The following is a 26,741-nucleotide window of genomic DNA, read 5'->3' as shown; positions in this document are numbered from 1 at the left end:
CCGCGGCACACCGGGGGCTGTCGGCTGCCCTCCATCCATGCCCGGCCCGGATGTGCTGCAGGCGTCCCGGGCCATCCCGGGTGTGCAATGCCGTCTGTCCGAGCCGTGTCGTTACTACTTATCTGCGGCCACGAACTTCATGCAGAACGATCGGCCACCGCCGCACCCCCTGGCTCATCTGCCCTGCCGTCGAGTCCTCCCCCGCAGGCTGCTAGTTTAAAGCAGGCGGGCTTACCCCCCGCCTAAGGCTGCCTCTGCCCGCCGCGCCCCGCTCCCCTCCCACGCCAGGGGGCCGGGAGCCCCCGGGCTGCCCACCCCGCCGGAGCAGCCCCTTTGGCACCCGCTTTCTTGAGAGGGGAGGACCCACCTACCGTAGCCCGAGTCGGCCCAGCCCGGCGCGGGGCGTCCCGCCCTCAAAGGCGCTCACTCCCCCGCGCCTCAAGTACCGGTCGGTGATCGCCGGCGGCGCGGAGCGTCAGGGATGGGTCCCCGGGGTCTATACGTGGGGCGCAGGACCGCCGCCCTCGTGGCCGCGCTGCTGCTGGCGCTGCTGATCGCGCTGCTGGCCCTCGCCGCCCTCTACGGGCGCTGCCGGCAGGAGGCGCCGCCGCCGCCTCCGCCTCCCCTCTTGCCCGCAGCCCCCAGACCCGCCGTCCCGCCGGGGCCCGCGGCCGTCGGCGTCTCAGATCGCCGCTTGCCTCGCCACCTCCTGCCGCTCCACTATGACCTGGAGCTATGGCCGCGGGTGCGGCCGGGCCAGGCGGGGCCCTTTTCCTTTATCGGGCAGGTGAACATCACGGTGCATTGCCGGGAGGACACGGACACGGCGGTGCTGCACAGCTCCGGGCTGCGGAGCCGCGGGGCAGCCGCCGTGCACGGGCCCTTGCCCGAGACGGGCGCCGCCGTGGAAGTAGCGGGGCTGCGGCAGGAAGAGGCGAGCGAGGTGGCGGTGCTGGAGCTGCGCGGCCGGCTGCGGGCCGGTCGCCGCTACGTGCTGCAGCTGGGCTTTCAGGGCCGGCTTGAGGAGGACCTCGACGGGCTCTTTCTCACCCGCTACATCGACCAGGGACGGAGCAGGTAGGCGGCGGCCGCCACCCCGGGGACCCCGCGCCCTTCCACCGACGGCGCCGGAATTCCCGCGGCGGGGTCACCCGTGGCGTCGAGGCGTCAAACACTGCTCCGGGAGCCGATGCGTCGCCGCACCCAGTGTTTCTGGTGATACCAGGGCTGGACGGCACCTGACGGCAACGTCTTGTTGCCTCGGGTGGCGAGAGAGACGGTGGCTCTGCGCGGCGGGGCTGCCCGGGGCAGGGTCACGGCTTTGAGCGCCCTTTCCCCAGGTGTACATCACGGGATGCAAAGATACCTTGTCCGGAACTCAGGTTTGTGCTCTGTCATGGTCGCTCTCTGCAGAGAGCACCGGCTTTGTTGCCCTGGTTTTCCTTCGGCAGCTGAGTTGATCCATACCACCAGCTCGTCGTGGCTTGCAAAGCCCATGCTGGGGTGGTTTGCAAAATCTCCTCGTTTGCAGAGGCTGCTGAGGAGCTGCTGCTCTGTAGTTGGTCTGTTAGGGCTTTCTGAAGTTGTGTTAGACGAGGTGGTGTGAGGGGTCGACTTTGTCAGAGGAAAGAGGGTATATCAAACGATGAAGCAGCGCTTTCGGGACAGTGTCAAGTCTCTCTTGCTGTGCCCTTTCCTGGCACTGAGGAGTCTGTCAGTACCTCTGCCCCGTCCCTGGGAGCCACAGTCTGACTCAGAATCTCCGTCCTGGTCTCGCAAATGCCCGAGTGCACTGACAGCTCCTCACCTCCCCCACCTGTGCCTGTGGGGAACGTGTCTTCATGACATGAAACTCAGGATCTCACATGTGTGTTTGGGCATGAGTTTAGAGAAGTTGACTGTGTGTAGTTTCAGAAGAGTCATGGACTGGGATGGGTGTCCACTTTAGACAGCTGGACCTTGTGGTATTGCATGTGAAACTGTTTGGCTGTCATCAAATAACCCGTGATTTCCTTAGTGAGTGCTATTGGGATACTTTCCTTGTCGTTTTCTTCTGAACTTCAGGGTCAGTACTGGGGCAGCGTGACCTTAGCAAGCACTCAAGCATCTAAAACATTTTCACCCTCAAAATAGTGCTACTTACTAGGGGTTTTTTGTCTGTTTTTTGTTTCTTTTTAATATTTACAAAGTAAAGAACATATTGATATATGTTTCTGGATGTGAAACTTGCTAAAGAGAAGTGAAACTTCAAATATTAATCAAGTAGTCACTGTGGAAGGCAAGTTTTTCAAAATAGGTGTTTAAAGGAAGAGGCAGATGAGTTGCTTATTTTAAAGTTATTTCATTTTTAATAACTAAAGATATGAATTGAATTCAGTCAGCAGTCAGAAGGAAAACGATTTAACATTCAAATGTTCTTGGCTCCCATTGATAAGCCTACTAAAACAAACTGGATCTCAGCAGTTCACAGATTTCTTGTTGAAGCAGCTAATATTCAGCTACCCACAGGGTTCATACATGTAAGTCCCTCAGTGAGTAGCAATAGTAAGAAACCACAAAATAAATTTAATATTTTTTTATTGAAATAGAGCAGAAATATGTGGTTTTTCTGCAACACTGAGTTGGCTTTTCAGCTGCCAGCTCTCATGTAATTCCTTACTGATACCACTGTTTGCCACATCTGGAAAATTTAACTTAGGCAAACTTTTTTTTGTTTTGTTTTGTTTTTGTTTGTTTGTTTTTTTGTTTTTTTTAAAAAGGAAAGGAGATACATTTGTTAGCTTTAGAGAAAAATGCAGTCTGATAACAAGTATTTTTAGGAAATCTATTCTGATTTTCTTAAGTTGCTGTTTCTTCATTCACAGGAGTATTTGTGCAGCCTTTGTGTTAAGGAAAAACTAGAACACTTTGCTTTATATACATAATTTAAAAAATCCAAATAAAAAAAGAACAAGCCATTAATTATTTAATATTGTGTCAATGTGCTTTCTGATGCTGCATTAATTCTTTTAAATCCTATCTAAGAAACGCTTAATTAGATTACACTATTTTTTTGTTCAAAGGCAAGGGATCTGGAAAAAAAAAGTTGTCAGCTGTGCTGTCACAATAGAAAATAAGAAGAGAATGTTTGTAAAGTAATGTGTATAGTTTAATTTCCAATTGTTTAAAGGATTTATGACAATAGTTCCCTTTCATTCTTAGCTCATTGCAAGACATTAATGAAATGAGAGACCGCAGTCTAGTTAAAGAGATGTTCATACACTGAAATAAATCAAAAGAAATCTAGTGATAGTAGATATAACACTGTTTTGGTTACTCATTCCTGCCCACATTCCTGATGTTGTTGAGTGGATTTTGCATATCTTTTCTGCTTTAAAGAGGCTTTCTCTGAATTGAGAGTATTCAACGGGATCTTGTTACTTTTTTCCTTTAGTAAGAATTAGGTCATCACTTTACCAGCTTAGTCTGATGAAGTCTGGTTACACTGAGGGGGTTTTGCCTTCCTTTTTGTTAGGAGAAGGTATGTTTTGAGGAATGTAATCTGTATGTTCTAGCAAGCTGTTAATGATGGGAAAGGCTGGATTCTATTGGACTATTACAGATAGGAGTGATTCAAAACCATTCAGTGCCCTTCGACTGTCAGTACGAAGCCCATTATTTTATGACAAACCTGACTGTCCTGTAGCTCTCCTGAAGTGACTCGTACTTGGATCTGGCAGACCTTTGCAGTCTGATTCCTGCCTGGGATTCTGACTTCAGCTCAAAACTTAAACACCATTTGTGACTGAGGATGTGCTGTTAATCTACAGTCATGCAGTCTCCTGTTTCTTGCGTGCGCTACAGCTCTTAGTGGTTTTTTGGTTTTGGTTTTGTTCTTTTTTTAAATTCGTGCTTGTGAAACCACTAAAGATGTCTTGTTTCAGAGGAATTTAAGCACAAAAGGGGAATCTTTCAGTAGACAGATCTTAAAGAGAAGTTCCTGAAATGTTTGTTCTTTCTGGGCTTTGGCACCATCTTTTTCCTTTGTCAGATACCCATATTGCTCTTTGCAGGCTGGCAGAATAAGCTAGCTGACAACAAAGTACCAACTTGGAGCTATTTTCAGAGCTGCTTGCCTCACTTCTATGAAAAGCAGAATAATCCAAAGCCCAGAATTCATGGAATTTCCAGTACCAAAATGGTTTGTGATTGGTTCGATCGTTGATGACTGCATTTGTTTTTACTGTTGTTGACAATCATACTACCCACCTGATCTGGTCTTTACATATGAAAGAAAACTCTGAAAAACAGGAGCACTCTATGTGGATCACACAGGCAGTGTCTGCAGTGCTTTCAGGAACAAAGACAGCGAAAAAGGAGGATGTTCATGTTTCACTAGGTATTTGAATGCTTTCCTGCATGCAGCTGGGAGAGTCTCTGCCAGGATCTGTCTAGGCAGACAGATACAGAAACCACCTTGCCTTCTTCGCTAGCAGCCCTGGTTCAAATGTATACAATGCAGGAAGTTTATTGTAGCATCTTTCTACATCCAGGTCTTGCATTGCTGTGAATGGGCACATTTACACTCCTGGTTAGAAGGTCTCTGTGAAGTGCTGTGAAGTGCAGGCTGTATGTCACTGCAATCACAACAATGTTTCAAAATCCTTTGGGAATTTCTCTTGATAGTCACTCTGCAAAAGGCTGGTATTAGTAGGCATCCAAAAATGTAGTTGAAAACAATATTTAGCCTGATTTTTGACAGTTGCTTTTGCATCAATTACTAGAATGAAGGCAAATAGTTTTAGAATGGCATCATTACAGTTATTTGTGCCTCGGAATGGGAGATACTAAATTCATCTTAGCTCTGTTTTATATGAATCTGGTAAAGACCACTAATGGCTTGGGACAGAAATCAGAGCAAGTAACAAATTGGGTGTGTTCATGTAAGTATTCAGCACTGTTCACCTGAAGAAAGGATTGAGAGTTGGCAGCAGCTGCTGCATAGAACAGGATTCTGCTCTCTGTAAAGCTCCCTTATTTTGTGCCACTTCAGAGTTTGTTTTGCAGCTGAATTCTTACATATTTTTGAAGTGGAACAAATCAGATATAACAGATGTTAACACAAAACCTCATTATGTTACCAGTATTATAAAACCATTATTTTAATGAGAAGGCATTTTTGGAAGAGTAACTTCTTTTGCATCAACATAAAACATGTCTTCTATAATTATGTTTTGGGGGTTTTTTTTAATCAAGTGAAGCAGCATTCATTAGGCATTCATGTACTATACAGAATGCATTCCCCATTTTCCTTTTCTTCTTTTCTAGACACCAATAGAAAAAGAAAAAAAAAAAGATCCCATGTAGTATTGGTTGTCAAAGATTTAGGTGAAGAGATCCCATTACCTGATTGGTTCTCATTATTTAAAAGCCTTGTGGCTTTGGTTTTGTTTTATGAGGGGGAGGTGGCATTATATGATCCATTTGAAAACAGAAAATTAAGTCAATGCACAAAACAGTAGAGAATTTATTTGTCTGCCTAAGCAATGTAAGGTTTTTAAAAAAATAATTTCCTTTGGGGTAATTTGTCTTGTCATAATATTTCAGTGTCAAAGAATAAAACTAGTAAATCATTTGATGCTAATACGTTCACCATAAAACAAACAAACAAAAAACCTCACAAAACAACAACCAGAGAAGAAAAAAGCCTCCAGAGTAATGATTCATTCTAAAAATGACAGTGAGGTTATATCTGTTGGAAACACTAGTTATTTGTGTAACATGCATGAAAGATTCCCGGTTTCCTTTTTTTATTGGAGTAGTGCTGAAAAATAACATTTAATCCATCTTCATGTTTCTTTTTTTTATCATGATGTTTTTGCCCAATATATGCTATTTTGTACTATTGAACAAGAATCTCTTGTGGGCATATTTGCTAAGTGTCTGCATCAGTTGCTGCTGACACAGAACCTCCTGTCCTGAGGCAGAAGTTGCACTGGTGCAGGAGAATTTGCAGCTGAGGGGTTGTTCAGTGTTTTCTAGAACCAAGCTGTCTAGAACCAAGACTGCACAAAAAGCATGGCTCACCACAGGGGAAGGAGAAAACAGGGTGTGTTCAGTGACTGATTCCCTGGATGAAGTTGACTGTTACTTTTGCTGCTCCTATGCATCCCTGGTTTTCATCACTGGAGAGGATCAAGGAGGAGAGGTAGTGGTACTTGTGTCTCAGATGGAGCTCCAACAGCATTCAACAAGGCAACTGGTGGCTGGCATAGCACATGCTTGACTCTGCAGGGAATCAGGTCCGTAAATGAAATCTTCTGCACTGACAGGCAAGAAGTCAAATACAATGTGCTGCTCTCTCTTGAGCCATTCCTTCCTTCAGAATAGATATGGTCCCAGTAGTCACTGTGCATCAACATGTGTTCAACATAGGTTCTTTTAAATGTCATAGAATCATAGAATCATAGAACTGGCTGGGTTGGAAGGGACCTCAGAGATCATCAAGTCCAACCCTTTTACCACCGTTGCGGTTGCTAGACTATGGCACTGAGTGCCACATCCAGTCTCTTTTTAAATATCTCCAGGGACGGAGAATCCACTACTTCCCGGGGCAGCCCATTCCAATGCTTGATCACTCTCTCCGTAAAGAAATTCTTTCTAATCTCTAACCTAACTTCCCCTGACACAAGACCATGCCCTCTTGTCTTGTTGAAAGTCGTCTGGCAAAAGAGACCAACCCGCACCCAGCTCCCACCTCCTTTCAGGGAGTTGTAGAGAGCAATGAGGTCTCCCCTGAGCCTCCTCTTCTTTAGGCTGAACAGCCCCAGCTTCCTCAGCCTCTCCTCATAGGGTCATGTTATGTTACAGTACAGCATCATATATGAGTGTTAAATGCAAAATATACCATGTTTTGAGAGCACAGTGCCTTTACACAGTTGTCCTGTTATTACTCAGTTCCCCAACATCAGCAATGAGGATTACATAGTGCAGATGAATTGCTGATGCTTTCAGCAATGGGTTTATTAGATTGGATTTGAGCAGGATTAGATAGCCCAGGTATTAAAATGGCAACAGTCTAACATCTTTCAAAAGAAGAGGGCTCTTGGAGGACTGGCCTTGAGATCTGGGTGGAAAGCACTGCTGACTTGTGACTGTTCTTGGCTCTGTTGCATCCAGTGCAGTATGTCTTCTGAAAAGTGATCCAAATATCAGTGCAGAGATAATCCATTCATTTCAGGTATCAAGAAAAGGGAATCTTAAAACATGGAATCTTAGGTTCCAGAATTATTTCAGTGCTGCAGATAATGATCAGGTGAAGTCATGCTGTGCTTGAAGGGTAGACCTGACGCCAGTGTTACTCCAGTGTGTAGTGCAGATCTGACTCATTACATGCAGTTACTTAATGTGTTGATGTTGTCCTGATGGCTTCTGGCTCCTTTGGGATGTCTCTGCTCAGTGTCAGCCTTTGTGCTCCTGGTGTATATACACTGCTAAGGAACACCTCAACTACAACTGATAAATACTTGCCTTGTACTGAGGTTAGTGAAACAGGAGATTATGCCATTCCTGTGTGCTAAGATGCTGGCTACTACTTAACTGAGACAGATGGTGCTTAAGCTCCATAGCATGTGTGCTTTTTACATATTTAAGTATGTATATACATATCTATATGTATCTTAAATATTGCATACATGCAAAAAAAATATCAGCCCATTGATGTCTCAGGTCAGGTAGGGCATCTCTCAGCCTTGAGGGTAACATTGAGAGGTTTCCCTGCTGAAGAGGAGGTCACCACCATGCAGTCAGATGCTGTGGAGGATGAGTTCCAATGACCCTGATGGCTTCAGAGTGCAGTGTAGAGTGGTTGAACTGTTAATGCTGTTTTAGCTACTTACCAGCCCAGTCTCCAACCAAACCCAAGGTGCTGAGTTCTCACTGATAGCCTCACACAATAGGATTAACTTCAGTCAGGTGTAGCTGCTGAGCCTGGATCAATGTTCACTTGGTTCAAAGAGGAGGAGTGCCTCCTCCACTGTGTGTCACAGAGATCTGACCCAAGTGAGGCAAGGCTCCGTGGTGTAAGGTAGAAAAGAACCCTCCTGAATATTTTCCTGGCATTGCTAGGCACTGCGACAGCTTTGCTGCTGCTTTTTCTGGGGTTCTTCTCTCTGTGGTACAACAGAAGTATGCAAGTGCATGTGTACACAATTACCTATCACTTAACTACAATTTTTAATTAAAATCTACCATGTAAAATAAGCATGCATGCATTAGAGAGATGTGCAGGTGATTTAAATTACTCAGTTGAAGCTGAGCATTGTGTCACTTTTGAGCACTGTCTTGGTGCATGCAGAACTGCGATCAACTCTGTCTTAATAAACAAACTGGAAAAGTTCAAAGATTTAAAATATAATACCAGGAAAAGGCCTGTGGAAATTTTTTTAAAATAAAAAATTAAAAAATTTAGATTAAATTTAAAAAAAAATCATTTCAAATTTAAAACAAATTAAAAAGACAGAATCCAAACTGAACTGTCTTTTGGGTGTGGGGATTTAGTCATGTCTGCAAAAAACAACTAAAACTGAATACCTGTGTGATTCAGTTCTGACTTTTTCTGTTTTTCCTCTCCTTATGCATTCTGTATTGGTTTTTATTAGCTACCTCATGCTGTATTAATCTTATTTGTATTTTTAATACAGCATGCTGATTGCCTCCCAAATGGAACCAACTTATGCCAGGACAGTTTATCCGTGCTTTGATGAACCTGCCATGAAGGCCACATTTAATATCAGAATTGTCCATGACCCAAGCTATGTGGCTCTTTCCAACATGCCTGCTATTGGTAGGTAAACAGCAACTACACTTACATTTCTCCCTCACCTCAATTAATTCTGAAAAGTAATGTAATTGAAAGCCTAGAGCATCTGATACAACAGTGTTCTGTTGTCCATGTGCCTTGAAAATGCATGAAATCAGTGAACTTAACAATTTGGAGAAAGTTAGTCATAATTAATGTCTCTGATGGAAAAAATTCCATAGTTTTGTCATCTGTGCTATGCTCTTCTCTGGCTGCTGAAGGCTGCATAGGGTTTCATTCCTGGCATTTACTGCTTAGTGAGTGTATCTTACTGCGTGACATCTCCTTAAAATAAAATGGCAGCCCCAGTGTGCAAAGCCTGCAATTGTGGTATTGAGGGATTCCTCTTATTCTAAGTAGATTTTAAGACATATTTGCAACATACAAAATTTTTTTTTACCATAAAGGGCACTTTTAGCCTCTTGTATATCTGCAAAATGAGAGTGAGAAGACACAAGACTCTGGAAATGCACCTCCTGGTCCTTGCTGGGATTTCATGTAGGATGTGCTTGGAATATAAGTTTCCAAACAAATTCCATAAGTTAGGATTCTTCCAGAAATCTGTTGAATCTCTTGCCTTCTTCTTAATGTGGGATTTTTTTTGTTTTTGCTTGTTCATTTGGCTTTTTTTGTTCCTGCAGTTCAGTGCCACGAACCTGTATTTTTCACCAAAATAATTTTCAGCCATAAAAACAGAGTTTTATGAGATATTCATGGAAGCTAAGTAACTCAGGAGCTGTAAGAGATAGGATCTCTGTGGCAATTGCTTGAAGCATTTCCTTGCTCTGACAATCTTGTCCATGTCTCACTTATTTAGCGGTATCTGAATAAATATTTCATAATTCTTTGGCATGTGACCCAAATTTGAGTAATAATAGATCCTTCATTTGACAAATGTGCAGCACAGGATAAATTGTCCATAGTGTGCCCACATCTTAAGGCTGACGCAGTTTGATATTTTTCCAAGAGTTCAGTTAAGAAGCTCAGGAGAGGATTTTTGATGTTTGCATAGAAGGTCAGGACTGTGATGTGTGCTAGTACCAATGAGTCTGGTTGCTTGCCTGTCACTAAAAACATATGAAGTTAGTATAGCAATAGCATACTGAAGAGGGATATGAGGTGTAAAAATCATGCAGAAAACACAAAAGTCCTTGTTTGTCATGGAAGAACAATGGTTTATATATATTTGTTTGATATTTTTTCTAGATGTTTCTGAAATGAAGGATAAAAATGGAAGTCTTTGGTCTGTTACCACATTTAACACTTCACTGAAAATGTCAACTTACTTGACTGCTTTTGTGGTTTGTGATTTTGATTATGTCACCAGAACTGAGCGTGGAAACAAGGTAAATATGAGGCTGCATAACACATTACAGCAGTTTACAACAGAAGGTGGCTCTGCAGTGCCTTGTGCTTTAGAAGGTATCACAAATGTAAACTGTGCCTTTCATTCCAAAACTCCTTGCTTATGTGGCAAAACTGCTAACATTCATACTGCAGATGTTTCTGTAGAAAGTTTTCCTTCAGGGCAATTAGTTTATTGTCCTGTCCTCATAATACCATACAGTTCCACAATTGTTAAATATGTTAAATATTTAGAGGCAGCTGCTCTGCAGAAAATGCTGGTCATAATTCCATGTCTTTTTATCTGTCTTGGAAAAAAAATAGCCATTTCAACTGCTGTGACAATCCACTGATGTCATGATGCTGCTTCTCAGAAGGCTTTCTCCCAGTCTAGTCCATCACCTTGGGCAAGCAGCTGCCCTCTCTGGTACCATGACAAAGCAAATGGGCACAGGAGGGGAAGATTTTGTTTGATGATTCTCTTCCCATTGCACAGTACAGATACCATCTGCTCAGATGTCATCTGCTTTCCCAGCAGCAATGGGAAGCCAATGGTCTTTCTCAGGCTAGGAGGAAGTTCCAGAGTAGAGATGTGTATGGCCAGCAAATCCTCTCTGAACATCCATTTCTCTTTCTTCAGGTAGAGAATAGAAGTCTGAAGGAGTGTTTGTCACCCAGACTCACTGACTGGAATACATTGGTCTAAGATGTGTTATTCTAAACAGTTTTAAAGCATTTCCCATTTAATAAAACCCAGGAGTCAATTTGCTCCAGCAATGTATAGTTGGATTTGAATCTTGGCCCTTTTGAAGTGCTGGAACTCTTCCTACATTTTAGCAGGATTAGGCTCTGTGCCACATTTTTTTAGGTCCAGCAAAACCTGAGTTGGAATTTGTTTTCATTAAAAGCTTCATTGCATGATCTGGTGTTGACACATAGCATTTTCAAACAGTGATTCACAGAAGAAAAGGAAAGAAAATGAAAATAAGAGGTTTGTCTGAAGTAGCGCTTCCTTCTTTTATTGCAGATACGTATTTGGGCTCGGAAAGAGGCAGTTAAAAATGGTGATGTTGACTATGCTTTAAGTATCACAGGCCCAATATTTTCATTTCTAGAAGACTTACTTAACGTCAGCTACCCTCTGCCAAAGACAGGTGAGATTACCTATTTTCTTCAGTTGACAAAAAATGACTGCTGCTGGTGTAAAATTCACAGAATAAATTGATTGTTTTGCAGTATTCTCTTTCTATAGCTTAACAAATTTATGGAATAAACCCCCTAAACTTTAACTCACATTATTACTTGCCAGGGTTAACATGTCCCAAGTGCAAGATCCTGCACTTATCCTTGTTAAACTTCATACAGCTGGCAATTGCCCAGCACTCCAATCTATCTAGATCCCTCTGCGGGGCCTCTCTCCCCTGGAGAGCGTCAACCACTCCCCCTAATTTGTTATCATCTGCAAACTTAGTTAGTAAACCTTCAATCCCTGCATCTAAATAGTTTATGAATATATTAAAGAAAACTGTCTAAATCCCAAAATGTATCCCTGTGGAGTCCCACTAGTGACCAGTCACCAGACTGATGTGACCCATTTACTATGACCCCTTGAGCTTGACCCGTCAGCCAAGTGGTCACCCATCTCACTGTGTGCTTGTCCAGCTGGATGCTGGACATTTTATTTAGAAGGATATTGTGAGAGGCAGTATCAAAGGCCTTTCTGAAATGCAGAAAGATTACATCAGCTGCCTTCCCTTGGTCAGCTAGGTGGGTTACCTTGTCACAGAAAGAAATCAAGTTAGTTAAGCAGGACTTTCTCCTAGTGAATTTCACTCATTTCTTGATCAGTTTTTCAATTTGTCAAATCTGTATTTGGGAACTTTCTTTGAAGTTTTCCTTAAAAATCAATAGGATTACATTAGCCAAGAAAAGGTCATTATAAACGCTAGAAATTTCTATTGTGAACTCAAAATGTGCAGTTAAGAGTAAACACATTTAAAATTAGGGGTGCTGAAGGGATTGTCTTCACCTGATGTTAATAATGCTGTTGTGTGATCTCTTTCCCAAGCCGGCTAGATGAGGGTTGCCTCACCAAAAGTGAAATACCTTTGCTGTAAGCCTGAGGAGAGAAGCCTGGTTGAGGTGGGGCCTAATTTTGCTAGGGTGTAACATCAAGCTCATGTTAACTGCCTGGCTTTCATACTGGAACCAGCTCATGGTCAGTGGATTTGGAGCACAAACATGTGTCTTTTTCCAAAATGCTCTGTGAACCCTTTCCAAAATTACTTTTTGCTACACGTAATGTATCTTCCCTTGAGATCCTTGATGTTTTGTCCAGTTCTTGCATTGAAACTTGAAAACTGCTCTCTGTGTACAGCACTACTGTGGAAATAAAGAGGTGTTGTTTGTTTGTAAGGCACATTTGAAACGAGAGAAGGAACTGAGAAATGAGAGAAAGTAGGTCCCACCAGGGAGCTGAAAGGGCTAGATTTTTTTTATTAGTTGCTATGCTGAAGAGGTAGGTGTCATCTTTCCCAAACACACAGAAGAATTTATACAGAGAAGAATTTCTGAGAGCCAGAAGTACGTATATTCTCTCTTAGCATTGGAAAATGCAGCTTTTGATTTTTGTTCAAAATATTTGTATGTACAAGTTACACTACATTTCTGGGCTTTGTGGGAATATAGTATGTGGTGCCCTGGAAGAGTGGTAATCATAGATGAAAAGTATGACAGAAAGAAATTTTATAGACCATTTGGAAGAGTGTTGCCATAGTACTGCAAAGAACCACTAAAATGTAGTATCCTTTAATTGAAACTGAGCCAGTGTGAGCATTAGAATCATGTGAGCATATTATTTCTGAAAAAATTAAAGATATCTTTTTTTCTCTCTCTGTTTGAATCAATTTAGATTTGGTTGCACTACCTGATTTTGGAGCAGGTGCTATGGAAAACTGGGGGCTAATGACTTTCCAAGAATCATCATTGATGTACCTCCCAAGTGATAAATTCACAAGCAGAAAGGCAATGATTGCTATAATTCTGTCACACGAGCTGGGACACCAGGCATGTAGTAAAAAAATTCCTGTACACTAATTTGTGAGTTTGTTTCCTTCTGGTTACTGATGATCCAGTAAAAAAAATAGTGAAAACTGTAGGGGGTGTGAGCACTAAAGTACTGAAAGACTATTTTGATCACAAGTTCCACCAATAAATCAATACTGAAAGCAGATTCTGTCATAATATGGACTGCATACTGACTGCACAGATCTAATTGATGCAAAACTGCTAATGAGCCATTTTTTTCTCATGCAGTACTTGAATGCCATACTAGAAAACACTATAGGGATGTAGTGATGACACAGTGCTCTGTCCATACAGTATACTTAGTACTTTGTGGGTGGATTAGGGGACTTAACAAGTATTCTTTTTTCGTGGCAGTGCATATTGCAGAAAGTATTTGGTTTCCTGTAAGAAACAGCCTATGGCATAATAGAGAAACACTGACATGAGCTGATATGACACTGTAACTGTCCAGTTTTCATAGAGATTTTCAAATTTTTTCTTACTTGGTTTGGAATGATGAGGTATTTTCACTTTTTTATTGACTGTTTAATTTACTGTTGTTTGCCAGAGCAACAACTGTTTGCAATTAGTCAACAAAGTTAGATAAAGAGTTTAATTTGGCTCGTGCACTTGTACGCCCATCTGACAGGGTCTGTAACTTTTCAGACCTTCAGATAAGCAGAGTACTTTTATTGCAGGCCAATAAAACAAATGTTAGTACTTAACTAAACTATTTTAAAATGAAGTGGTAGTTCAAGTTTTTAAGAATTAACAAATGAAATACAAAACTGTAAGTGATCAGTTTTTTGTTATATATGAACAGACAAGTACAACTACGTGGCAGCTGTTGTGGAAGTTTTATTCCTTGCCAGGACTGGGATTTTCTGATTTTGGAAATGCTTATTTCGTCAGTTCTGTTTATCACTCCTCTGCCAACTTCCCTTTGTTAAGAACATGGAAAAATGTTATTGTAATTGCTTGATAAAAATGCCCTAATTTTAAACAGAGCTTGATGTGATCTTTAAGAAGTGTTTAAAATTGAATAGAGTAGAAGAATGTTATAAAGCACAGACATCCGTATTTCTGGTATGCAACTCTGAACCTCTGACTTTTTCCAAGGTGCATCTTTTTCAACAGAGTTTTTACTATCTGAAGTAATATCCAACACTTTATTGTTTAACACTTGAAATTAAGGGCTGTTCAGCATAGGTGTTTAACCTGCAAAAATGAAAACAGCAGTCCAAAGAGATGTTGAGTAATTTTTTCTTTCTATTTAAGTGGTTTGGGAACCTGGTTACAATGAATTGGTGGAATGATCTGTGGCTTAATGAGGGGCTGGCATCTTACTTCGAGTACCTGGGAGCTACCTTTATTGAACCCAAGCTTTCACTGGTAGGTATTAATGCTTACAGAAGTAAAACAAACTAACAAAGTTGCAGCATGTAGAAAGAATAGGAAGGTGCAGGAGACAGGATTTAGTTAATCCATGGGATTAGTAATTTAACTCTCCTGGGAAAGACCAATGGGTCTTGGTTCCTTCCTGAAACATCTCTGCTGGGGGCTGTGATCACACCAAACTTTTCTACATCTGGCACTGAGGATGGCTGAACATTTGTCATCCCTCAGAGGGAAGATCTGACATGTCCTTGATGTGGCAAACCCAACTTTCCCTCCTGGGTCCTGCAGCTGATGGTTTGCCTTCCTGCTTGTCCAAGATCTTCTCCCAACACTCCCATACCTCAGGTATCTCTACTAGAGGGTGACGAGTGGCTTGAGGCATTTTGAGTCTGTTTACCCTACTGGGTCCATGGATGTCTGGTTGTGGATATTTGAGTATAATGATATGTGAATATAATGCACATAGCTAATCGGACAGCAGGATAAAGCTCTTTCCCATTCCTCCCAAGCGTGAATAAGCATAAGTCCCATAGCATATTAGAAAACTCTATCTGCCTTTAAACTCCTAGACAGGAGTATAGGTACTACTAATTGTAGCCAGCAAATGAGGTATGCCTGCCTATGCAATTGTATATGTATGTGCTCAGTACCCCCAGCTTCTGAAAAAAGGAGAAGCCTTTAGTCTGGGCAGGCCTGAGACTGCAGTCAATCCAGTCTAGTTTTTATTTGGCTAGGATGAAGTACCATTTGCCACTTTCCTTTTCTAATTCACCAAAGTATTTAATTTTTACTTAATTGGAAACTTCTACAGGCATGTCTAACAAACTCGGTGAGAAGGATTTTTATGTCATGGGATATACAAACTGTCTGCTTTGAACTTCAACAACAGCTCATTTAATTCTCTGTAATGCAGAATTTTAATAATGAAAACTGAAACAGCCACTAAATTTTAAATTTGGAAAAAATCCTGGACTTCTTTCTTTCACAGCACACATCTCTAAGTTGTAGAGATATGGGTTGGATGGGTGAACAGTTCAGTGGATAAAGAATTGGCTGGATGGTTGCATCCAGATGGTAGTGGTCAATGGAAATGGTGACAAGTGGTGTCCCTCAGGGGTCTGTACTGGGACCAGTGTTGTTTAGTATCTTTGTTAATGATAACAACAGTGACTTTGAGAGCACCATCAACAAATTTGCTGGTGATACCAAGCTGGGTGGTGCAGTCAATACACCAGAGGAACAGGATGCCATCCAGAGGGACCTGTACAAGCTGGAGGAGTGGGCCCAGGTGAACTTCATGTGGCTCAACAAGGCCAAGTGCAGGGTCCTGCATCGGGGCCAAGGCAACCCAAGACATGAATACAGGCTAGGGGAGGACACACTGGAGAGCAAAGTGGAAAAGACCTGTGAGTCAAAAGCTGGATGTGAGCCACTGATATGCAATTGCAACCCAGAAGGCCAACCTCATACTGGGCTACATCAAAAGAATGGTGGCCAGCAGATCCGGAGAGGTGATTCTGCCCTTCTTCTCTGCCCTGGTGAGACCTCACCTGGAATACAGTGTCCAGCTCTGGAGCCCCCAACACAGGAAGGATGTGGACCTGTTGGAGCATCTCCAGAGGAGGGCCATGAAAATTATCAGAGAGCTGGAGCACCTGCCTTATGAAAACAGGCTAAGGGAATTGGGGCTGGTCATCCTGAAGAAGAGAAGGCTCCGTGTGCACCTAAGAGCAGCCTTTCAATACCTAAAGGGGGCCTACAGGAAGGCTGGGAAAGGACATTTTACAAGGGCTTGTAGTGAGAAGACAAGGGGTAATGGTTTTAAGCTTGCTGAGGGGAGATTTAAGTTAGAGATTAGGAGGAAATTTTTCAGTCTGAGGGTGGTGAGTCACTGGAACAGATTCTTCCAGGCAAGTTGTGGAAGCTCCATTTCTGGAAGTGTTTGAAAGCCAGGTTGGATGGGGCCTTGAGCAACCTGATCTAGTATGAAATACCCCTCCCCATACAGCAGGGTTGGAACTGGATGATCTTTAAGGTCCCTTCCAACCCTAACCATTCCATGATTCTAGGGTTATGTGATTCTCCAGTAGATCTGTATGTTTCCTCTGCTGGGGAGCCCAGTACTCTAGATGCATCCTCACCAGTGCTGAGAAGAGGGGAAGGATGAGCTCCTTTGATCTGCTGGCAATAGTCCTAATGCAGCCCAGGATATTGTTAGCCTCCTTTGTTGTGAGGACACATTGCTGCTCATCATGTTCAACTTGGTGTCCACCGTCTTCCCAAGTCCTTTTCCACAAAGCTGCTTTCCATGTGGGTAGCCCCCAACATGTACTGATGCCTGGGGTTTTTCCTTCCCTGGTGCCAGGCTTTGCCCTTCTACTTGTTGAACTTCATGAATTTCCTGTCAGTGCATTTCTCCAGCCTCTCACAGTCCCTCTGGTTGGCAGCACTACCCTTTGGTGTATCAGCCACTCCTTGCAGTTTTGTGTCAGTCTGCAGGTTTGCTGAGGTTACACTCCATCCCATCATCCAGATCATTAAGGAAGATGTACGGGATTGGACCCACTATTTGCCCCTGGATACATTGCTAATTACTGGGCTCCAATTGGACTTTGACACCCAATAACAAATTGAACCCTGAAAACTAAATTCATTATCTGTTTACAAGGGAAAAAATGGTCAATAAATTTGGTCCCATTAATTTGAAGCCTGAGTTTTCCTTTAAAACTAGAGGTGCTTAGAGTGGCCTGTGGTGTTTTGGGAAATGTAGGGTTTTTTTTTTAACTTTTGTAAATACAGAATTTTTAATCCCATTTTAGGACAGATACTCAGATGAGGTAAATTGACACATCATCTGACAAAAAGAGAACCTCACTGATTTACACCAAAGGATCCACTTTCCCTCCCTGGTTTTCTCACTGGGTAGCAGCAGAAATGGTGCACAGTGAAGAGTTACTAGGCTCAGCAGCTCTGTTTTTAGGTTATTGCTCAGGGTTGCAGCGGAAGAAACAGAATTTAGGAGGCAAAATGGTGTCATAATGATGTACAGAAGTAAATGAGGTACAGGTTTTCACTTTTCAGTATTTGTTCCTTTTTGCTGTGTAATACAGCTGATTTATTTTCCCTGAGGATTACATTGTAGTTGGTTTTGTCAGGCCACAGTCTACTCAGATGTAAAATTTTCACTGATTACTAATGTTGTGTGTGTAAAAGGTTAGGATTGGGTGTATGGTCCTTTTTTACTTCATGGGAAAGTTAGAGAAGGGGGAAACAGATCATTCCTTGCTTATTGGTATACCATTTCTATTACTGCTAATCTCATAATCTACAGTCTCTCCTGAGAATAAATATTTTTGGTTCAGCTTACTTAGATTTGTCTTTTTTTTCTCAGGATAAAATCTTTTATGATCATGTTGTACAACCCGTCTTAAGAGAAGACAATGAAATAGGAGTTCGATCATTATCAGAGAGCGAAGACAAGATTAAAGAATCATTTTCTTTATTGTCTCTATTTGACAGCATCACATACAACAAGGTTAAAAAATACAAAATTTTTCCATTTCCTTGGATATTCGTAACTGTTGATACAGAGGATTGAGTTACAGTGATTTGTAGCTTTTTTTGTCATTCTCTTTGTTTCTTTACACATTCACACTTACTGGATGTTGCAAGTCTATTTGTCTATAAAAGGAACAGTAAGAAATATCTTTATCCTCTGTGCAATATAAAGTGTAGGAGTAGTCTGGCTAATTCATCTGTGAAACAGTGTCATGACTCACAGGTGGGTGCAGCACTGTCTCGTCTCACAAAGTGAGTGCAGTGCCCCAGGGGTGGGGACCAAACCAAATATCACGTCCCACTGAGTGGGAATGGGTAGAGTTCCCCTGAGTGGGGGTCAAGCCAGGGAAATTCAGAATGGACCCCATTGCTTTCTAAACTCCTTCAGAGAGGAGCCTCGGTGCAGCTGGGCACAATCCTCCTCCTCTAATTAGTGTAACAATCCATTCTGCAAGATTAAGTTTGGGAATTCTCTGTGCAGTGCACACGGAGTAAGATTATTACCCAGGAGATTTGTATAAAAACACAACTTTACTTAAAATGAGTAAGATTATAAAGCATGTGAGATTAGAACCAGCAGAATTAGAAAGGATGGTACTTTCAAAGCAATGGATTACAATTTAGCAAAACTTAAGGAAATTGCCAAAACAACAGGTTACAACTAATGAAACTTAGCAAAGCAACAGGTTGTAAATCTCAACAAAGTTAGAAGCTATGTTACACTTACGTGCCAAGATAAGGTTAGAAATGGAGACAGAGAGTGAGAGAGTTAAGGAAGAGATAGGAAAGATATCACCACCCTTGGATCCAGTGAAGATCAGGAAGCTGTGGTTCTTGGATGTCAGGTACATATCCAGCATTTTGAATGTGCCTCTTTTATGCCACCCTACCCCACGTTTTTGAGGGAGGCCTTGGCAGATCTTCCAAAGCCAGGTGTTCACTTGGGCCCTTCCAGATGGGATGATAAAGCAGTAACCCTTATTTCTGCATATGCTCCCTTTGCAGTAGCTTCACATGGCGCACTCACAAGATGGCACTCTGCCTCACAGAATCACAGAATCATCCGGGTTGGAAAGGAGCTCTGAGATCATCAAGTCCAACCCTTGACCCACTAGCACTGTGGTTACCAACGAGTGCCACGTCAAGTCTCTTTGAAAAAACCTCCAGGGATGGCGAATCCACCACCTCCCTGGGCAGCCCATTCCAATGCCTGATCACCCTCACTGTAAAGAATTTTTTCCTAGTATCCAACCTAAACCTCCCCTGGCAGAGCTTAAGTCCATTCCCTCTTGTCTTACTGGCAGCTGCCTGGGAGAAGAGCCCAACCTGCCCCTGGCTCCAACCTCCTTTCAGGGAGTTGTAGAGAGTGATGAGGTCTCCCCTGAGCCTCCTCTTCTCCAGGCTGAACACCCCCAGCTCCCTCAGCCTCTCCTCATAGGATCTGTGCTCAAGTCCCTTCACCAGCCTAATTGCCCTCCTTTGGACCTGCTCCAGGACCTCAATCTCTTTCCTGAACTAAGGGGCCCAGAACTGGACACAGGACTTGAGGTGTGGCTTCCCCAGGGCTGAGTACAGGGGCAGAATCCCTTCCCTGGACCTGTTGGCCACACTGTTCCTGATCCAGGCCAGGATGCCATTGGCCTTCTTGGCCACCTGGGCACACTGCTGGCTCATGTTCAGCTTCCTGTCAATCCAGACTCCCAGGTCCCTTTCTGCCTGACTGCTCTCAGCCACTCTGTGCCCTGTAATGGTGTGTGGGGCCTCTGCAGGGTGCCTGCCCCTGTCCCTTATGGGACAGGACCCCTGTAAGGGTGGCCATCAAACAGAGCTCCCCTTGCCAGGACAGTGTTCAGCTTATCAGGATGGCCACTAGAGGAGGGGCTGCCCTTGTGAGAATAGGGCCCTGTGTATCAGGGTGGGTACCCAAATGGGGGTCTCTCCTTGAGACAACGTAGTCCAGATGGCTATCGAATGAGGCCTCCACCTGAGCACAGTGGCCACTTTGTCAGGGCAGCTGTTTTGAGACAATTATTCTGGTTTGAAAAAAATACCACTGTAAAATTGCAATAATATCTCATGCTTTCTGATAGATTTTTTTTTACTACAGGGAGCTTCTGTTACCTGGATGCTTTCTGGTTTCCTGACTGAGAAACTGTTTATCAGGGCACTTAGTGTAAGTTTGAAAAACTAATGCCTTCATCTTAATTTATAAGCTTGAAAATTACAGTTGTACACTGTATAATTGTACAAGTCGCTGTTTGCGTTACTGATGTTTTTCATTAAACCTCCATGAATTCTGATACCTCTGTTTTTTTCCTTACAGTCATATCTGAAAGAATTTTGCTTCTCAAATGCTAACCAAGATGATCTTTGGACCCACATACAGATGGTACTAATTTCTTGCTAGTATTCTTGCTCTGGTGTTTGGAACAGTACAATTTTGGGGCATATACCCTTTGTAGAAGGCTGTGCTGGAATCTGGCTATCCCCAGAGCAGTCTTCCTCTCACATAAAAATTCCTTTGCTGGGTCCTCTGGCTGATCTCTTTGCAAGTGTTTATTTGGCTGCTTAGCTCCACCTGAAGTCAGTGGAGCTATGTACAAAGAGCAGAGAGATGAGGTGGGAGATCAGGTCCAGGTGGAGTTTGGAGTTTCACTGAGATTGCCTAAGCCAACACGAAATTGCATAGCCTATTCTTTGGAGTTCAAGTTTTGGGAGTTTTGCTCTGGGCTTGAAATTGGGAGGTGCTGATACACCACAGATCCAGCAAAGTATATACCCAGGGCAGTAGCTCATTGTTTTGTCCTTTGCTGGTTTTGGCAGAAATCTGAATAAGAAAACAGGTGCTAATAAGAGGTTTATTTTTTTATATTTTAAATTCCACTATTTTGTTCCTCTAAAGAAAGCTTCCACCATGTTGCAGACTCAGTCTTTGGCTAAGAATGAGCGATTTCTTATATGCAAGGCTGTTACATCTTTCAAAACCAAATGAGACTAGCAATTCACAGTAGCTGGGACTCTAGCTTAGTATTGTTTTCCATTTTTCTTTACTACTCAGTTTGTTGATTAGCAAGTCACTTGAAAATCTTTGTGTTCTAGAAGCTTTGAATGAAAGTGTTACACCAGACAGAGGTGTAAGTATATCAACACTAAACAAGGGTAGCAGTCAGGTCATAAGAATTAGAAATGTTATCTCAGCATTTCATAGCATTTCTTAAATGCATCTCAACATCTCTTAAAAATGTTTATGCTGTCTTTATTATAATGTCAGTAATGTCCTTTGAACTCCATTATGTTGATTATTTGCATGAATCAAAGACCAGCAGACTAATAAGCAGTTATATTTTTTGCAGTATGTTAGAAAAAATGACTGGAGTGTTGCTAAAGCAATGTCAGTAAGTATATTTATTGTAAATATTTCTAATTCTTGTTTGTCTTTCAGGTCATAGATGCACAGGATGAAGTTCAGTTGCCAGCATCCGTAAAACAAATCATGGATTCCTGGACATGCCAAAATGGGTTTCCAGTTTTAACACTAAATCTAACCAGTGGCACAATAAGTCAGGAGCCATTCCTTAATAAAAAGAATGAAAACAGTACTGATTCTCACAAGTATGTTTAAGCTGACTTTTCACTGGATGTTTATATCCTTTTTTTTTTTTTTTTTGCAGGAAGCTCTTCAATTATGACATCATGTTTTCACCATTTGATTTTTTAACTTTATGGTTTTTCTGGCCACAAGCTGTCAAGTAAAATGTATTTGAGACTGGAGTATGCAATAGCTCTGCAAGTTGCTTGTTTTTCCAAAAGGGTGCCTTCCACCTGGAGTAGTGACATTTCCAGACACCTAATGGTTTTGTAAGGACAGGTAGAGGCCATGAATAGGTTGCAGAGCCGGAGTTTTACCTGCCACTTTCTTCTTTCCTCATCCCTCATCTCTATGGACTAGGAACCTGGATAAACTGTTCTGCAGCTTCTGTCCAGTGAACATGTCCTCAGTCTTTTCTACTTGGCAAGGGGATTTGTTATTAAGTACTTACATAAGTGACCCCTTTCTTGGAAGGTACTGAGTACATGGCATGCAGCTCTAAGGTTTTTGTCAGTGAGTACTATGAAGTGCTTGGTACTTTTGAAAGCTGCGCTGCTTGTTTAGATGCCTAAGAATGGTGATGGAGCCGCCTTTGGTCTCGCACCATGGAACCTCATTGTTACAGTTTGATCAGCACTTGTCATGAGAGCTGGGATACGTGGTCAGGGCCCTTGAGGTGAGTTCTCACGCAGAGAAAAAGTATAAAGGAGAGCAAACCCCAAAGCAGTTCTTTTCTCACTGCTACTTCTGATTGTACAACAGCCAAAGGAAATTTTCAAAGGAGCCATGAATTGGTTTTGCTCTCAAGCTCCAGAAAATGTAGAGCATTAGTTCATTCAGCATGTTTGATTAGCTCAGATCAGGAGTTACATGTTACAAACTTCATTCCTTTAATGTAGTTAGCAAGAGGTAATACCATATGGATGTAAGAAAATCCAGGGGTTTTGAATGTTTCATCTGTTTTCTCCCAGAGTTTTATATTGCCGCAGAAAGGAAAGTTCAGTTGCCAGAATTACAGCTGTATTGACTTCCTGTGGCATTTTTCAGTAGATATCCTTCTGAAAAGGAGCTTTATGTTCTCCAGAAAAAGGGTGAAGTGTACTAAGTGAGAAGAATAAAATTATTGCCTGAAGAAGGAAAGCCAGACCACAGAGATACAGTAGTATTCCAATACCTAGCACAGAATAGCATTCTAGATATGAGTGCCTCTTTAAAGCCATGCTAAAATTTCTTTTATTTTAATTGCTGATCCAGCATAAATACCATCATTTGATCAGTTAAGAAAGAGGGTAGTAGTTCCTTTTTTAAGAAGGAACTCATCTGCAATATAGCTGAGCATCAGCTGAGAAGGGTTTTTTAAGCATAAGAATTAATCATCTCTTTTTACATTTTTTGTTAAGTAATACATGGATTATTCCTATTTCTTGGATGAGAAATGGATCATCACAACCCTTAATGTGGCTAGACAAAAGAAGCAGTAAGTAATGTATTTGTTCACACATGCTAAACCCAAGCGGATAAAAACATGTTTAATGCTTCTATAAATAGACCGTGTATGTGAATTGAATAGGGAGATAAAACTTTATTAAGAAATGTCTCTCTATCTGTTGTGCTAATATTACTTTATAATAGCAATAGGTGTTCAGATAGCTTAATATATTGGCTTTTCTGTGTTGCATCAAACTTCAGTGTGTTCTTTATATATTATATATATTATATAATGTGTGTTCATTATATATTATGAATAGAGATATCCACAATAATTTTGATTTTGTAGTTTGTACACAAATTCAGATTTCTTGTGCCTTGTGCTTCTGTATTATTCTTACCCCAGCATATTACACTGATGTTTATAACAGCTTTTGAGTTTTGGTAGGATCTCAGCTGTGATGTATCAGAAGACAATTAGCTCAAGTAGCAGATAAAGACCTGAAAAAAAACCCCAAACATCTGAGTGAAGCAATCCAACATTGGATACACATGGGTATCTGTAAAAGCAGAATATAAGTATTTCCAGTACCATTTAATCTGTGTGTGCAAATTAAATGCAAAAATACTTTTTTCAAAGGAGTAACATTTAAAAAAAGTTTTAAAGTCTTAAAATAGAAAAGAGACTTTATTGGCATCTCCAATCAAATAAAAAAATTGTGTTCTCATCTCACTGCTTTCCAATAAGCAGATATATTATTTTGATAAAGAGAAAATGTATTAATTAGAACAATGTAATCTTTTTTCATTGGCAAGTCAGCTTTTTATTTGAATCAGTTCTAAGGAGCTGCAGAAACTGATGTGTTTGTGTTATGCTTAAGAGCAAAACTTAAGAGCAATGTGCTGTGGGCATTTTGCAGCTCCCCACCTCTGTTTGCAATGGTTAAAAGCCACTTTTCTTCTTTTTCAGGCAATAAGATAGCCTCAGGGATTATTTCACAATGTATGGACAAGTGAACAAGCTAACAGTTAGTGTTTATTCCTCTGAATGCCTAAAGTAAAATATACAAGTGATTGCTAAGTTGAAAAATTAGATTCCTTGCAGAAAAAAAATTATATAATTTTATTTGCATATTTCTATTTCTATTTCTATTTCTATTTCTATATAAAGTGCCTATCACTATATTGATAAACATTCTTTGGAACCACTCTGACAGCAGAGGTAAGAACAGGAGTCAGTCTGTTAGTACCTCAGTGCTGTGTTTCAAAAAAATTTAAAAAAAAAAAAAAAAAAAAAAAAAAAAAGCCACAAGACTGCTGCCAGCCTGCCTGGGTGGTATTTAATACTGCTACTCCATCAGGGTTAAACAGTGCTTGCTTGAAAGAACCAGTGTTTTGTGCTAAAATATATTATTGACGTGATACCAATTACATTTCTTCACCCATCGTGTGACACAAAGGCTACAGAGCTTATGAAGAAAACATATCTTGTTGCATCTGCCATGATGAACGTATGATAAAGTAGAAATTCAGTCTTTAAAATGCATTCTACTTATATTTGAAAGCCATGTATCAAACTTACCAAACACTGTTCAGTCAAGGAACTTGCACTCACTTCTGAAGATTAAAAAATATAGTAATTCTATTTTTAATTTTTTATTAATAAAGAAACCAAATTACTTCCTATAAAAGTAGGAATATTAAGGTCAATTTTAAATTCAGTTACCATTTTATTCCTTGGGGCTTCTGGTGGAGAACTGATGTCAAGTTAGAGGTATTCATCAGAACGGTTTTGGTAAATGAAAATTAGGGATTTGATACAAAGTACTGTTTTGACTTGAATTTTGGGATAATTGCTGTGGTGGCATAAGGATATATAAAGAACAAATCTATCAAAGGTTATTTTGTGTATGTGTGGTTTTGTTGCAAAGAGCCCCTTCTAAGCAGGTTAAATTAAACTCCAAGCTCCAGTTTGCGTTGCTGCAAGCAGCCAGACATGTTCATTTGGGACTGCACTGTCCAGTGTTAAAAGCCTGGCCTGTCCAGTTGGTTTAGGGCTCCTTAGTTTCTGCCCATATAATTGTGCTGGTCGGCATCCCTGACTGAGCCATCTGCACAGCAAAAAAAAAAAGATACAGCAGGAGAACGGTGCTATAACATGTTTCACTCAGCTGGGGGAGTGTAAGGACAAAGTTCTGGCAGTTGAGATGGATTTAAAAGTGCTGCTGATGGTGAGCAGAGCAGCAAACTAATAGATGCCTTTATAGGGGAAGTACTGCTAGTGCCATATTCTAGCCACCCACACTGATTTGATGTGGGTAAGCCAGTGTCTGTCATGTGCCACTTCTCTGTCTCATTTAACTTGTCAGGATGACTGAGAATGAATCCTGTGCTACTCTATCAACACATTGAAGTCTCAGTCTTCTCTTCAAAGTAAAGCAGTGCTGGGCCTAGACTACTGACCAACACTGATTCATTGACTTGAGAGAGTATGCCTTCTTATATCAGTGTGATCACAGCCAGTCAGCAGCATTTGAATCCTTTTCTGATGAGGGAACTCAGAGCTGTCAATGATGCACTGGCTCCTTCAGATGTACTGTAGGATACTAGGAGCAAGTAATCAGACAAGCACACATAATATAGGTACCAGTGAGATGAAATGGGGGATTCTCTTTGAGTCCAACCTCAGACTTATGTCTCACATCTCAGAGGAGCACAGAAGCCAGTGTTTTCAAAGGCAAGAGAATTTAGCTGTGTGCAGAAGATATGATACATTTTAATGTTGCTTTACAGAAGTGTTTCCTGAAATGCAAGTATTGGAGTCGGAGTATGACTGGATCCTGCTAAATGTAAATTTAAGTGGATACTACAGAGTGAACTATGATCAGTTAAACTTAAAAAGATTAGCACACTTGCTTGAAAATGATCCAAAGGTAAGGTGGTATTTGTTTTCTGAAGCCTGTAAACAGGCTCTTTCCATTTAACTCTTCTTGCAGTTCTTACCAGTAATCACATTGCTGAAAACCTGGAACAGTAAGAAACTCGTGTGTCAATTAAGAAATTATCTGCTGTTGCACCACTAACGTCGCTGACAGCCTTCTATAGTGGAAAATGAAGAGGCCAAAATAGTTTCACATAATGATGAAAAATAAATACATAAGATGACATTCTGTCTTCAAAGTTGTCTAATCAGCTTGTGCTTCTCCCAGTCTCTAAAATGTGGCTTAGCTATCAGTATGGGTGTGCAAGTGAGCTTTATCTTCTAGTAGGTAACCATGTAGCAGGAATGCTGGGAAAAAAACTTTCTATTTCCACATTTTCTCAAAGTACAACACTTCTTTCAGTCGAATTGTAAAAAATTAATCTGACTTGGGCTTTTTGGTTGGATGATGGATTTTTGGTGGAGAATTTTTGTATAAGAAAAGTTCCAATTTGTTCTGCTTAGGATCTTTTACTCCTCTGTAGACACAAAATCAGAGTTCATCCCCCCTATCACTTGCCACAGCTTGGGCTGATGAG

At 41.5% G+C, this 26,741-nt stretch overlaps 1 protein-coding gene across 1 annotated transcript in view; it reads left to right on the top strand.

The window, feature by feature from the left end:
- Positions 1-481: 481 nt before the first annotated feature.
- Positions 482-26,741, top strand: part of LVRN (laeverin) — a 38,553-nt gene continuing 12,293 nt past the window's right edge. Inside the window, exons 1-12 of the mRNA XM_030467530.1 lie at positions 482-1,077; positions 8,682-8,824; positions 10,046-10,185; positions 11,211-11,337; positions 13,095-13,249; positions 14,528-14,641; positions 18,039-18,182; positions 20,313-20,378; positions 20,529-20,594; positions 21,648-21,817; positions 23,195-23,271; positions 26,016-26,155. Coding sequence (XP_030323390.1) covers positions 482-1,077; positions 8,682-8,824; positions 10,046-10,185; positions 11,211-11,337; positions 13,095-13,249; positions 14,528-14,641; positions 18,039-18,182; positions 20,313-20,378; positions 20,529-20,594; positions 21,648-21,817; positions 23,195-23,271; positions 26,016-26,155 — 1,938 coding nt within the window. The remainder of the gene's footprint in view (positions 1,078-8,681; positions 8,825-10,045; positions 10,186-11,210; positions 11,338-13,094; positions 13,250-14,527; positions 14,642-18,038; positions 18,183-20,312; positions 20,379-20,528; positions 20,595-21,647; positions 21,818-23,194; positions 23,272-26,015; positions 26,156-26,741) is intronic.

Source organism: Calypte anna, chromosome Z (genome assembly GCF_003957555.1).
Source record: "Calypte anna isolate BGI_N300 chromosome Z, bCalAnn1_v1.p, whole genome shotgun sequence".
NCBI lineage: Eukaryota > Metazoa > Chordata > Aves > Apodiformes > Trochilidae > Calypte > Calypte anna.
This window is presented reverse-complemented; position numbering and strand designations above follow the sequence as displayed.